Genomic DNA, 16,230 nt, shown 5'->3' on the forward strand with positions numbered 1-16,230 from the left:
TCTATTTAAATAACACCCAGTGGTCGACTGTTGAAACTTTTTCTTTCTATAGTCTTTTCTTGTCTTTAAAATGTATTTTCTTGTCTGTAAATAATATTTTCTTGTCTTTAAAAAATATTTTCTTGTCTTTAAATAATATTTTCTTGTCTCTAAATAATATTTTCTTGTCTGTAAATAATCTTTTCCTGTCTTTTAACAATATTTTCTTGTCTTTAAATTGTATTTTCTTGTCTTTAAATAATATTTTGTTGTCTTTAAATATTATTTTCTTTTCTTTAAATAATTTCTTGTATTTGAATAATATTTTCTTGTCATTTATATGTTCTTGTCTGTAAATATTTTCTTGTCTTTAAATAATCTTTTCTTGTCTGTAAATAATCTTTTCCTGTCTTTAAACAATATTTTCTTGTCTTTAAATTTTATTTTCTTGTCTTTAAATAATATTTTCTTGTCTTTAAATATTATTTTCTTTTCTTTAAATAATTTCTTGTATTTGAATAATATTTTCTTGTCATTTATGTTTTCTTGTCTGTAAATAATTTTTTCCTGTCTTTAAATAGTCTTTTCTTGTCTTTTAATAATCTTTTATTGTCTTTAAATAATATTTTCTTGTCTGTAAATAGTATTTTCTTGTCTTTAAATAATTTCTTGTATTTTAATTATAATTTCTTGTCTTTGATATTTTCCTGTCTATAAATATTTTCTTGTCTTTAAATATTTTTTTCCTGTCTTTAAATAGTCTTTTCTTTTCTTTAAATAATATTTTCTTGTCTTTAATCTTTTTTTGTTTTTAAATAATATTTTTTGTCTTTAAATATTATTTTCTTGTCTTTTAATAATCTTTTATTGTCTTTAAATAATATTTTCTTGTCTTTGAATATTTTCTTGTCATTAATCATTTCTCGTCTTTAAATCATCTTTTCTTGAAATTATATTTTCTTGTCTTTAAATAATCTTTCGTGTTTTTTAATGAATCTTTTCTTGTCTTTAAATAAGAGGTGAGAAGTGCAGCAATGGTCATCACCATGGCAACCATTTCAACAATGATGTGAGCGTGGTGTTGACTTAATATGTCTCCTCTGCTTAAATGTTATTTCATCTCATCAACAAAAAGGCGGTCATATTTAATAGTTGTCTTGCTCCCAATAACCTTTGACCCTCTGAACGCATTTCAATATTTACTCACGCACACGCGCACACGCACACACACACACACACACACACACGCACACACACACACACACACACACACACACACACACACACACACACACACACACACATACACACACACACACCGAGGGATATATTGACGAATATGTCCCGATGTGCAGCGCTGATTGAAGCAGTATTGATGAGGTGAGTTCATCGCCATGGTTACCAAAACAACATGACAAGGACATATAGAAAGGCATCCGTGTAACGGTAGTATTTTATTTGTGTCGATATATATATATATATATATTTATATATATCCATCTTCTTCCGCTTATCCGAGGTCGGGTCGCGGGGGCAGCAGCCTAAGCAGGGAAGCCCAGACTTCCCTTTCCCCAGCCACTTGGTCCAGCTCTTCCCGGGGGATCCCGAGGCGTTCCCAGGCCAGCCGGGAGACATAGTCTTCCCAACGTGTCCTGGGTCTTCCCCGTGGCCTCCTACTGGTTGGACATGCCCTAAACACCTCCCTCGGGAGGCGTTCGGGTGGCATCCTGACCAGATGCCCGAGCCACCTCATCTGGCTCCTCTCGATGTAGAGGAGCGGTGGTTTTACTTTGAGCTCCTCTCGAATGGCAGAGCTTCTCACCCTATCTCTAAGGGAGAGACCCGCCACCCGGCAGAGGAAACTTATTTCGGCCGCTTGTACCCGGGATCTTATCCTTTCGGTCATGACCCAAAGCTCATGACCATAGGTGAGGATGGGAACGTAGATCGACCGGTAAATTGAGAGCTTTGCCTTCCGGCTCAGCTCCTTCTTCACCACAACGGATCGATACAACGTCCGCATTACTGAAGACGCCGCACCGATCCGCCTGTCGATCTCATGATCCACTCTTCCCCCACTCGTGAACAAGACTCCTAGGTACTTGAACTCCTCCATTTGGGGCAGGGTCTTCTACCCAACCCGGAGATGGCACTACACCTTTTTCCGGGCGAAAACCATGGACTCGGACTTGGAGGTGCTGATTCTCATTCCGGTCGCTTCACACTCGGCTGCGAACCGATCCAGTGAGAGCTGAAGGTCCCGGCCAGATGAAGCCATCAGGACCACATCATCTGCAAAAAGCAGAGACCTAATCCCGCGGCCACCAAACCGGAACCCCTCAACGCCTTGGCTGCGCCTAGAAATTCTGTCCATAAAAGTTATGAACAGAATCGGTGACGAAGGGCAACCTTGGCGGAGTCCAACCCTCACTGGAAATGTGTCCGACTTACTGCCGGCAATGTGGACCAAGCTCTGGCACTGATCATACATGGAGCGGACCGCCACAATAAGACAGTCCGATACCCCATACTCTCTGAGCGCTCCCCACAGGACTTCCCGAGGGACACGGTCGAATGTCTTCTCCAAGTCCACAAAGCACATGCAGACTGGTTGGGCAAACTCCCATGCACCCTCAAGAACCCTGCCGAGAGTATAGAGCTGGTCCACAGTTCCACGACCAGGACGAAAACCACACTGTTCCTCCTGAATCCGAGGTTCGACTATCCGGCGTAGCCTCCTCTCCAGTACACCTGAATAAACCTTACCGGGAAGGCTGAGGAGTGTGATCCCACGATAGTTGGAACACACCCTCCGGTCCCCCTTCTTAAAGAGAGGGACCACCACCCCGGTCTGCCAATTCAGAGGTACCGCCCCCGATGTCCACGCGATGCTGCAGAGTCTTGTCAACCAAGACAGCCCCACAGCATCCAGAGCCTTAAGGAACTCCGGGCGGATCTCATCTACCCCCGGTGGCTTGCCGCCAAGGAACTTTTAACTACCTCAGCAACCTCAGCCCCAGAAATAGGAGAGCCCACCACAGATTCCCCAGGTACCGCTTCCTCATGGGAAGACGTGTTGGTGGGATTGAGGAGGTCTTCGAAGTATTCCTTCCACCAATCCACAACATCCGCAGTCGAGGTCAGCAGAGGACCACCCACACCATACACGGTGTTGACAGTACACTGCTTCCCCTTCCTGAGGCGGCATATGGTGGTCCAGAATCGCTTCGAAGCCGTCCGGAAGTCGTTTTCCATGGCTTCCGCAAACTCCTCCCATGTCCGAGTTTTTGCCTCCGCGACCGCTAAAGCTGCACACCGCTTGCCCCGTCGGTACCCATCCACTGCCTCCGGAGTCCTATGAGCCCAAATAACGCGATAGGAATCCTTCTTCAGCTTGACGGCACCCCTCACAGCTGGTGTCCACCAACGGGTTCTGGGATTACCGCCCTGACAAGCACCAACTACCTCGCGGCCACAGCTCCAATCAGCTGCCTCGACAATAGAGGTGCAGAACATGGTCCACTCGGACTCAATGTCCAGCACCTCCCTCGTGACATGTTCAAAGTTCTTCCGGAGGTGGGAATTGAAACTCTCTCTGATAGGAGACTCTGCCAGACGTTCCCAACAGACCCTCACAATGCGCTTGGGCCTACCAGGTCTGTCCAGCATCCTCACCCACCATCGCAGCCAACTCACCACCAGGTGGTGGTCGGTAGAAAGCTCCGCCCCTCTCTTTACCCGGGTGTCCAAAACATGAGGCCGCAAACCCGATGACACAACTACAATGTCGATCATGGAACTGCGGCCTAGGGTGTCCTGGTGCCAAGTGCACATATGTTTGAACATGTTGTTTGTTATGGACAATCCGTGACGAGCACAAAGTCCAATAACAAAACACCACTCGGGTTTAGATCCGGGCGGCCATTCTTCCCAATCACGCCTCTCCAGGTTTCACTGTCGTTGCCAACATGAGCGTTGAAGTCCCCCAGTAGGACAAGGGAATCACCTGGGGGAGCACTCTCCAGTACTCCCTCAAGTGTACCCAAAAAGGGTGGGTACTCTGAACTGCTGTTTGGTGCGTAAGCACAAACAACAGTCAGGACCAGTCCCCCCACCCGAAAGCGGAGGGAGACTACCCTCTCGTCCACTGGGTTGAATTCCAACGTGCAGGCTTTGAGCCGGAGGGCAACGAGAATTGCCACCCCAGCCCATCGCCTCTCACTGCCGGCAACGCCAGAGTGGAAGAGAGTCCAGTCCCTCTCGAGAGAACTGGTTCCAGAGCCCTTGCTGTGCGTCGAGATGAGTCCGACTATATCCAGCAGGAACTTCTCTACCTAGCGCACTAGCTCAGGCTCCTTACCCCCAGTGAGGTGACGTTCCACATCCAAGAGCTAGCGTATGTAGCCGAGGATTGGACCGCCAAGTGCCCTGCCTTCGGCTGCCGCCCAGCTTCAATACACCCGACCTCTATGGCCCCTCCTATGAGTGGTGAGCCCATTGGAGGGATGACCCACGTTGCCTCTTCGGGCTGTGCCCGGCCGGGCCCCATGGGGACAGGCCCGGCCACCAGGCGCTCGCCATCGTGCCCCAACTCCGGGTATATATATACATATATATATATATATATATATACATATATATATATAAATATATGTATATACTGTATGTATATATATATATATATATATATATATATATATATTCAACCCAATTGATTCATACTTTTCAAAAATGTATTTAAGGAAAAAGGACATCCATTTTCTACCGCTTGTCCCTTCCGGGGTTGCAGGGGTGGCTGGAGCCTATCTCAGCTGCATTCGGGCGGTAGGTGGGGTACACATACATGTATGTGTGTGTGTGTGTATATATATATATATATATATATATATATTATATACATATGTATGGATATATTTTATTTACATGTATATATTTGATATGTTTGTAGATATGTATTCATTATATATGTATGGATGATATATACAGTATGTATATATATATATATATATATATATTTATTTATTTAAAAAAAGTATAGTTTTTTAATTATAGTATATTTTAAATATATAAATAGTACTATATATTATGAATAAAACATATATTTTAAATATATGTGATATATGTAGATATCACATATATTTACAATATATATATATATAAAATATATATATATTATAAAAAAGATATATTTTGAATATATATGATATATACATCAAATATATTTTAAATATACATATTTTTTATTCATAATATAAAGTACTATTTATATATTTAATATATACTCTTTTATTATGAATAAATAATATATTATTTTAATATATTTGATGTATATATATATACATCAAATATATTTGATATATATCGAATATATAAAAAAATATATAATATATTCTTTATTCATAATACATAGTACTATTTATATATTTAAAATATACTTTATTAAAGAAACTATATACTTTTTAAAATATATGTATATATATAGTTTATATCATCTATAAATATATAATGAATGTATATATACAAATATATATCAAATATAAAATGTATACATATAAATAAAATATACACAGTACATATACAATATATACATATATACATCCATATATATATATATATACATAAACATACATATGTTTATGTATATATATATATATATACATAAACATACATATGTTTATGTATATATATATATATACATAAACATACATATGTTTATGTATATATATATATACATAAACATACATATATATATACATAAACATACATATGTTTATGTATATATATATATATATATATATATATATATATATATATATATATATATATATATGTTTGTTCTAAATAAGAAGTGATTGTTACAAAGATGTTTGTAGGACATCTTTATGCAACGACAAAGAGTTTTTGTAACCTGTTGTGAAAAAGTTTGATTGTAAATATTACAGCAAATATTTGTCTTTTCATGAGACATTTTTGCAGCTGCTATTAGCCATCCCTAATATTGTGGTCTTGAGTGTTGTTGATAGTATTCACCTTCCGTGCAGCAGGTCCTCCACAAGCCCGAGTGGGTCAGAACCTCCTCGTTCTTCCGGACCGTCTCATTGTCCCCCAGGTTCTTGGAGCGACACATGCCGCGCGAGTACAGCCAGTAGTCGGTGCCCACGGCGATGGTCATGAGGCTGAAGGCGCAGAAAGCCCCCGCCGTGGTCATCAGCATCATCATCCCTCGGTTACACAGCCTCATCCTCCTTCACCACTTTGGAACTCAGGACCCTGCGAGCGCACTCCAGCATCTTCTGCACACAAACATGCTCCTCCTCTCCTCTCCTCTGCTCTCCTCTCCGTCCCAAGCCTGGACTCACAACTCATGAGAGGGACACAAATGTAAGCCTCAAACTGTGTGTGCTTTGTTGTGATGGACACTCACTGCAGCATGCTCCGCCCCTTCGTTCGTGTGTGTGTGTGTGAGACTACTCTTCTGCAGGCATGCCACAAACTAATTGAGTGTATGCTAAACTCCTTTTAAGTGTTGAATCTAAGGTTTAGCTCATTCATAATGAAGGAATTACATTTTTAGAAAATGTTGAGGGCCAACAAACTAGCGGCGGGCCGAAAATGGCCCCTGGCCCGCTTTTTGGACACCCCTGTGCTGGCTTGTAATTTAAATTATTTTATCATAATCACCGCATTTTTCTATCGAGTTGAAAATCCAAACAAAGTTTTATCAAACAATATTTTACATATATATATATATATATATATATATATATATATATATATATGTATATATATATATATATATATATATACATATATATATATATATATATATATATATATATATATATATATATATATATATATATATATATATATATATATACATATATATGCAGAGGTGGGTAGTAACGTGCTACATATACTCCGTTACATCTACTTGAGTAACCTTTGGGATAAATTGTACTACTAAGAGTAGTTTTTATGCAACATACTTTTACTTTTACTTGAGTATATTTATAGAGAAGAAACGCTACTTTTACTCTGTTCCATTTATCTACATTCAGCTAGCTATTCGCTACTTTTTTTTTTTAATCGATCTATTAATGTTTGTTTTGGTTTTTTAAAGTAGGATGTACGCATGCCTGCGTTTCATCAATCACATGCAGTCACTGGTGACGTTGGACCAATCAAACAGAGCCAGGCGGTCACATGACCCGACTTAAAAAAGTTGAAAAACTTATTAGGGTGTTACCATTTAGTGGTCAATTGTACGGAATATGTACTGTACTGTGTAAACTACTAATAAAAGTATCAATCAATCAATCAAAAGTGTAAAGGAAAAAAGACACTTTTTAGTTCAACCGTACTTCCCGTCAAAAGCCTAAAGACTGATCGCACATTTCCTGTCTTCACAATAAAAGTGCCGCTCCATCGCGCCTGCGCTAACAAAATAAGAGTCTCCGAAAGCCAGAGCAAACAGGCTAACAAGCTACGGAGTTTGCCGCCAATGTATTTCTTGTAAAGTGTATAAAAATGAATATGGAAGCTGGACAAATAAGATGCCAAAAACCAACGACTTTCATGTGGTATTAGACAAAAAGGAGGAACTTTTTTTTCTCCTGCATTTGAAAATGCGGACGTTATCAGCACTATACTGTCTGATTCCAATCAATACAAGTCATCAGAATCAGGTAATACACCAACTTATATTCTTGTCTTCATGAAAGATAGGAATCTATGTTAAACATGCATGTATATTCATTATAACACCTTTAACATGTGAACAAAAACGGCAAAATAATATAAATTATATACAGTATATATACATTTATGTATGTATATATATATATATATATCTGTATATATATATTATATGTGTGTGTATGTATATGATATGTGTGTATGTATATGATATGTGTGTGTATGTATATATGAGGTAGATCACCTCGACTTGGTCATTTACTAAGTAATTGATTAACTTTAAAAATCGTATTGGGGTGTTACCATTTAGTGGTCAATTGTACGGAATTTCTACTGTACTGTGCAATCTACTAATACAAGTTTCAATCAATCAATCAATCAATGCCTACTGAGCCTATGGTGCTGTTAAGTTATTGTGGCTCAATGTGCCTTAATTTTTATTTTATTTTAATGTAGTATTATTTGATATACATTATTGTTTTAGTTGCTTAAGAGATATTCCTGGCTATGAATTTGCTCATTGCTATTTTTATGTTTTTGTGCATTATATGTGGCCGTAATCATCAGTTACTCAGTACTTGAGTAGTTTTTTTCACAACATACTTTTTACTTTTACTCAAGTAAATATTTGGGTGACTACTCCTTACTTTTACTTGAGTAATAAATCTCTAAAGTAACAGTACTCTTACTTGAGTACAATTTCTGGCTACTCTACCCACCTCTGTATATATGTATGTATATATACATATATACACATGTATTTATACATACATACACATATATATGTATATATACATACATACGTATATGTATATATATATATATGTATGTGTATATATATACACATGTATATATACATACATACACATATATGTGTATATATACATACATACACATGTATATATATATATATATATATACACACACACACGTATATGTATATATACATACATACACACATATTTATATATACATATGTACATACATACACATATATGTATATATACTGTACATATACCTACACATATATATGTATATATATTCTTACATACATATGTATATATACATATATATGTATACATATATGTAGTTGTGTGTATATATACATATATTAGATCAATAAGATTGTAATAGATTAAATTACATTTGTTTTGATATAAACGTATATATTTGATTTGATGTATATGTATTTTTCTAAATTTTATATGTACTGTATATAATAAATGAAATTTCAAAATTCCATTTCTTGTGAAAGCAATTTGTATTTAAACAAGCCATCACTTATTTAAAAAAAGTATTACATTTTGATTTAATTTGTAATATTTATCATTTTAATCTAATTTAGATGCATACCCACTTATATTATTAATTTGATTGATTACACACATACACTGTGTACATATGTAAAATTCATCTTTTTTAGATATTAAACATATTATATATAATTGATTTCATCTTTAAACATATATATATATATATATATATATATACATATATATATATATATATATATATATATATATATACACATGTATGCACAAACAGGGTTTTTTAAGCATCAACATGTTTTACCAGCATCAATTATTTTTCTCAATAATGCTAATTACTTTCACTTGTAATGTTCAACTTATAATTATTAGTAAAAAAAAACCAACATTAGACATATGTTTGTATTTCTGGACTGCAGATGTGAAAAATCCAATGAACAAAAGTTTTAAAAAACAGATTCTAAATAATGCTTCACTGTGTGTGATGTTAACAGCAATCCAGGAAGCAGAAGCAGAGGCAGGAGAATTATTATGAACTTTAATGTTGATGTGTCACGCGCAGGTGTATGACGGCGCATGCAACATGAAGATTTATTAGTTACACAATGTCTTTTAGCTTCATTTAGTAGAAAAGTCAGCCCCAACCTTCTCTTCCTTGCTGCCTTTTGCATAGTAGACATGAATGTTTCCTCTTTTCCTTCTTGCCGGGGACAAGCCACCACTGGTAAATGAGGGCAAAAAGAAGATGAGCTGACCTCCTCATTATTTACACAAACACACACACAATAAATCATTGACGGTTCATTCCACACAATCTCAAAAAGTGCCCTCTGACGTGTGCAAAGGAGAGACTAGCGACAGATACAGTATGGCATGCATAGAGGCGCTGCAGAGGAGAGACCACACACTTGTTCACTGTCTCTGGCAAAAGGGCATTTTAGGAAGAACTTTTCTTTTTGCATCAATGAAAGCCCTTTTCACCCGACCTGGCACCAACTCTGCGCTGACCCAAAGGTGGTAAATCAGCCGTGTCCGGCAGGGGTGTCCAAAGTGTGGCCCTGGGGTCATTTCTTTACGGCCCATTCCAAAGAATACATTAAAAAGTGGAATAAGAAAGCAAACATGTGAAATGTAGCGAAAGAAAGTTGCAACGTTAATAACTGTGGTAACACAAAACTGCCATGCAGGCTGCTCTTTAAACATGAATCCAAACAATCAAATTTGGTCTGTTCTTCACATCAGATATTACACTTAAAAAAAGAGAACTTTGTGGGAAAAAAAGATTTAAAAAAAAATGTAAAGACATATAACTGACGGATAGATCTAGAGTTGACCGTTCTACAGCAAGGTCGTCCAAAGTGTGGCCCGCAGCTAATATTTTACTGGCCCGCAACACATCATTCTAAAAATACTAAAACATTTTTTTTAAACATTAAAAAGTGGAATAAAAGAGCAAACAGGTGAAATACAACAAGGAAAAGTTGCATTGTTGACTTTAATACTTTAATAACACCATTTTTTTCATAATTTCTCAAAAAATAATAATGAATCAAAATCAATGTTGCTATAAATTATTGAATGATTTAAGGACAAAAAACAAACATAAAACCTTGAAAAATATGAAAATTATTGAAAAAATACCTTCTAATTATATACTAATTCTAATTATACTAATTATTCTATTGATTGTTATAATACATATATTAAAATAATTACACTCTATATATAGTGTATATATAGTATCATATGTATACTTACATATATATTTACACATATATATACATATATAGATTTACACACACACACACACACACACACACACACACAGACACATATATATATATATATATATATATATATATATATATATATGAGGCTGATATAGAGATTTAAGTGTTGAATGAAAAAAAATATTAAAAAAGCCTAACCTTTTTATAAGTGGGGCACTTTTGGATCCCCAAGAATTTTTGTGGAATTTAATAACTGTCTTTGATTAAAATAATAATAATACATTCAAATCAACTTTGCTATGAATTATTGACCAAAACTGTCAAATGCTCAAAAATAATATTGAATAAAATCAATGTTATGAATTATAGACCCATTTGAGGCTCCAATTATTTCACATCAATTATTACACTTCAAAAAATATATTTTTTAGGAAAAAAAAACATTAAAAAAACCCTATAAAAACGTATAACTGACAGATAGATCTGGAGGTAATCATTCTAGAGCAGGGGTAGGGAACCTATGGCTCTAGAGCCAGATGTGGCTCTTTTGATGACTGCACCTGGCTCTCAGATAAATCTTAGCTGACAAGAAATTAATAATTCCGCTGGTAATCAGTGTTAAAAATAACGTTCAAAATATAAAACATTCCCATGCATTTTAATCCATCCATCCGTTTCTACCGCACCTGTTCAAGAAATGGCATTAATGGTCAAAAGTGTTTTATTTATTATTGGTTAGCTTCAGAATAACAATGTTATTAAAAATAATAAGAGACTAATTATACTCTAAAAATGTTGGTCTTGCGTAAAAACGCATGCATTTAGTTGTCGTAATCCGGGAAAGTCCAAATGAAAGAGGAGGCGTAGAATTCTCTCGTCAGAGCGTGGGACGACACTGTACAAGGGTACAGGTCCACGGGTTTCTCCTCATTGAGCTAAATTGAATCCTGTCTCTGTTTAATTCCTTTCTTCTTGTCTGTTTAACAGATGTCATCAGTGTTTGAACCTGCCGGTTGTATTCGGTGTTATAAATATTAAAATGGCTCTCACGGAAATACATTTTTAAAATATTTGGCTTTCATGGCTCTCTCAGCCAAAAAGGTTCCCGACCCCTGCTCTAACGTATTGCAAATGGAGAGAAGCTTTTATATTGAATAGGGGAATGGAAAACTTCCTGTTGATTTTAGCTGGGGGTTGTCAGTGTATGAAATATAGGTCTAAGTGAGACCTACATTGAGGTTTTTGTTTCATGTGTCTCTGACATTCCTACTACTAACCACTAGGCCACTGAGCAGGTTTGCATGAATCAACCATTTTGCCTTTCTTACAAGGGGGCGTGGCAAGTAGGGGTTTTAATCTTTGGGCACCCAACGAGTGGATCCTAGTTCGATTCCTGGGTGACGATTGGTTTCAGGATTGATTCACCATTCAATGTACTATTTGCTAGAATGAAACTTTTTCACAACTGGATGAAAAACTCCTTCTGGTTGCATGGAATGGTCTTTTTTAAAAATGGATTCTTATTAACAAAAAATAGTTTTCATGCCAGGGGCTGACCCGACCCTGCCTAGAAGTTCCACTGTAGCTAAATGTTTGATATGAGTCTTCTAGAATGTTGGTCTTAACTTTTGTGCAGCAGTTGGTGAAACTTCTTTATTAAGTGAGTGGATCGGCTTTTCTTCTTTTGCCCATCAAATGTTGAGCAGAGAGACAAGTTGAAGTAGGAGTCAGAAGGCAAGTTGGACAAGGTCTGCTTTGGAAGACAAGACTTGCTGGTTGAGGTCTGCATGTACTGTACGTACTGTACATGACATATTGATGAGTGGATCAATCATGTGTTCACTGCTGCCCTCCAGTCTGGACTGACCTGACATGGACATCTTTGTTTATTACCTCCGCCAAGCCTGACAGGCAGACATGTTGGCAGCGCGGCACAAAAACCACGGGACATATTTCCACAAAATTTAGTCTGAAAAGGGAGAAAAAAATATTTTCCCCGCTTTTTAAAATTTCAGATTATGAGGACAGTGTTATCAGTCTCATATTGGGGGTCGACAGTGTAAGACGAAATGGGGCCCTTGGTGTTGGGTTTACCAGAACCTTTTTACACAACACTAGGGGCCCCACTCTTTTGGCACCTCACCTTCCAGTCAGCAGGCATCTGGCAATGTACAGTATTATTGCAGTCTTCCTACACCCAGCGTCCCCTAGAGGACTGCCCCAAAATATGTTTGTCAGCTGCAATACACTTTCCCACCACTTGTGGCAGTAATAAATGGGTTGTACTTGTATAGCGCTTTTCTACCTTCAAGGTACTCAAAGCGCTTTGACACTACTTCCACATTCACACACACATTCACACCCTGATGGAGGGAGCTGCCATGCAAGGCGCTAACCAGCGCCCATCAGGAGCAAGGGTCAAGTGTCTTGCTCAGGACACAACGGACGTGACGCCACGCCGTCCCCGTAATGACAATAGCAAACAAACAGAAGAAGTCTGGTGCTAAAGTCCGAGAGAAGTTTAAGTGCAAAACATTAGAACTAAATGGGTGAAGCGATATTTTTATTTGCACTTTAATTTTATTGACTGTTTATTTTAAAAATATTTGATTATTTATTGGCCCTTCTTTCGCAGTATTTATGATAGGTATTTATTTTTGTAATCAGCCGGACCTAACTTGATGATAATCTTTATGGTGATATCATTTGATACAATTTCTGCCGTCAAACTGTAAGTAGGTTAGACATCATTCTTAAATATGATTCAAATCAAGAGGGGCCTCGGGCCCCTATAGCAGGGGTGTCCAAACTTTTTCCACTGCACACGGAAAAATTACAGCATGCGGGGGCCATTTTGATATTTTTCATTTTCAAACCATTACAAAATATATGGATTCTTTTTTCTTCTTTTTTTTTTTACCTTTAGGGCTCCTGGGGACCATAAAGGTCTAAGTCAGGGGTGTCAAACTCAAATACAGAGCGGGCCAAAATTTTAAACTGAACAAAGCCGCGGGCCAAGGTTGAACAACTTAACCTTTTAATAGGGACCCAAACAAGTTTTGCATTGAATATTGAACAAGCAAGGCTTATATAACTTTATAGTGACATGCAAAATAGAGTTTCAAATAAACATAATAATATTAATAATTAAAAAATATCAATGGCATATCAAATTATATATTGTAGCGTCCCAGAAGTGTCAGTGCTGCAAGGGTTTCTGAGTATTTGTTCAGTTGTGTTTATGTCGTGTTACGGTGCGGATGTTCTCCCGAAATGTGTTTGTCATTCTTGTTTGGTGTGGCTTCACAGTGTGGCGCATATTTGTAACAGCGTTAAAATTGTTTATTCAGCCACCCTGAGTGTGACCTGATCAAGCATGCCTTGCATTAACTTTTGTGTGTGTAAAATCTGCTTATATTGTGTGACTAGGACGGCACAATGTTTGTATGTAGGAAAAACGGACGTGATGCAAGGTTGTAGAGAAGGCTAAAGGAAGTGCCATTCAAACAATATTGTTGTCCGGGTGGAAATCGGGAGAAATTTGGGAGAATGGTTCCCCCGGGATATTTTCAGGAGGGGCACTGAACTTCGGGAGTCTCGGGAGGGTTGGCAAGTATGAGGATTAGCGGTGTTAGAGCGGCATCGCCGCTGTAAAGTACCGGCAGGCCAACTCTAATGTTTAGTTTGATATTGCCTCAAGGGCCAAATGAAATTACACGACGGGCCAAATCTGGCCCGCGGGCCAAATCTGGCCCGCGGGCCAGAGTTTGACACCCATGGTCTAAGTCAATAAAATGTTACAAACAAGTCAAATTATTATTACTATTTTTTTTTAACCTTTACAGCAAATATTTACAGTATATCAACCTCAGGTTGATATAAAGTTAAAAAAAAAAAAAAAAAAAAAACCTTTCATGCCTTTTCTGTCAAAGACAACTTTGTTTTTATAATAAAACTGAAATATGCAGTATTTCCCCCACTGCCCAAAACATTCAGACAGCAATGTTAATGTGAAGAAATTAGAGACTTAAACACATCAATAATGCTGGACACCATTGATTTTAATTAATTATTATTTTTGAGTAATCACAGTAAAAAGATCAATAAAATCCCAATCAATAAAATCCCATTAAATATATTTGGGATCCAAAAGGTGCCCCACTCAGAAAGTGATGCATTTTTATTTTTATTTTTTTTACTATCAACACTTAAAGGGGAACATTATCACCAGACCTATGTAAGCGTCAATATATACCTTGATGGTGCAGAAAAAAGACCATGTATTTTTTTAACCGATTTCCAAACTCTAAATGGGTGAATTTTGGCGAATCAAACGCCTTTCTGTTTATCGGGCTGGAGGCGATGACGTCAGAATGTGACGTCGCCGAGGTAACACACTTGCCATTTTCATTTTCAACACATTACAAACACCAGGTCTCAGCTCTCTTATTTTCCGTTTGACTATTTTTTGGAACCTTGGAGACATCATGCCTCGACGGTGTGTTGTCGGAGGGTGTAACAACACTAACAGGGGGGGATTCAAGTTGCACCACTGGCCCAAAGATGCGAAAGTGTCTGCCGCCAGACCCCCATTGAATGTACCGGAGTGTCTCCACATTTGACCGGCGATGCTAAGGCAGACATGGCACAGAGATGTATGGATAACCCGCAGATGCATTTGCAATGATAGTCAACGAAATCACAAAGGTGAGTTTTGTTGATGTTGACTGCCAGCTAATCGATGCTAACATGCTAGGCTAATCGATGCTAACATGCTATTTACTGGCGGTGCTAAAGCAGACATGGCACAGAGATGTATGGATAACCTGCAGATGCATTTGCAACTATATTACGTTTCCTTCCACCCACTTTTAATGCGAAAAAAAAACCACTTACCAATCGACGGATTTAAGTTGCTCCAGTGTCAAAAGATGCGAAAGTCCTGATCGTTTGGTCCGCACATTTTACCGGCGATGCTAACGCAGCTATTCGGCCATGCTATGGCTATGAATAGCGTCAATAGCTATTCGCTCAATAGCTTCAGTTTCTTCTTCAATATTTTCATACTCCAACCATCTGTTTCAATACATGCTTAATCTGTTGAATCACTTAAATCGCTGAAATCCGAGTTTGAATCCGAGCTAATGTCGCTATATCTTGCTGTGGTATTCCCATTGTTTGTTTACATTGGCAGCACTGTATGACGTCACAGAAAAATGGCCAGTGTCTTCGCAGGGAGTCGAAAATAAGGCACTTTAAAGCTTTATTTAGGGATATTCCGAGACCGGTAAAATTTTGAAAAAAAGTTCAAAAAATACAACAAGCCACTGGGAACTGATTTTTATTGTTTTTAACCCTTTTGAAATTGTGATAATGTTCCCCTTTAAGGTGGCATGGTCGACGGTGTCGAACGCAGCAGACAGATCTAAAAGCACCAGGACGACATATTTGCCAAAATCAGTTGACAGGAGGATATCGTTAAAAACTTTTAGAAGCGCTGACTCTGTGCTGTGGAGGGCTTTAAAAACTGAACTGGAACAGCTCAGTGATACCAT

The 16,230-nt window shown here is 37.6% G+C and overlaps 2 protein-coding genes across 2 annotated transcripts in view; both read right to left on the reverse strand.

Moving 5' to 3' along the window:
* Positions 1-6,656, reverse strand: part of LOC133538907 (voltage-dependent calcium channel gamma-3 subunit-like) — a 32,660-nt gene extending 26,004 nt beyond the window's left edge. The window contains exon 1 of the mRNA XM_061880803.1: positions 6,010-6,656. Coding sequence (XP_061736787.1) covers positions 6,010-6,220 — 211 coding nt within the window. The 5' untranslated portion in view covers positions 6,221-6,656. The remainder of the gene's footprint in view (positions 1-6,009) is intronic.
* Positions 6,657-9,469: 2,813 nt separating this feature from the next.
* Positions 9,470-16,230, reverse strand: part of LOC133538908 (protein kinase C beta type-like) — a 140,758-nt gene continuing 133,997 nt past the window's right edge. The window contains exon 18 of the mRNA XM_061880806.1: positions 9,470-9,666. The gene's annotated coding sequence lies outside the window, so the exon portion shown is untranslated. The remainder of the gene's footprint in view (positions 9,667-16,230) is intronic.

This window comes from Nerophis ophidion, linkage group LG20 (genome assembly GCF_033978795.1).
Source record: "Nerophis ophidion isolate RoL-2023_Sa linkage group LG20, RoL_Noph_v1.0, whole genome shotgun sequence".
Lineage (NCBI taxonomy): Eukaryota > Metazoa > Chordata > Actinopteri > Syngnathiformes > Syngnathidae > Nerophis > Nerophis ophidion.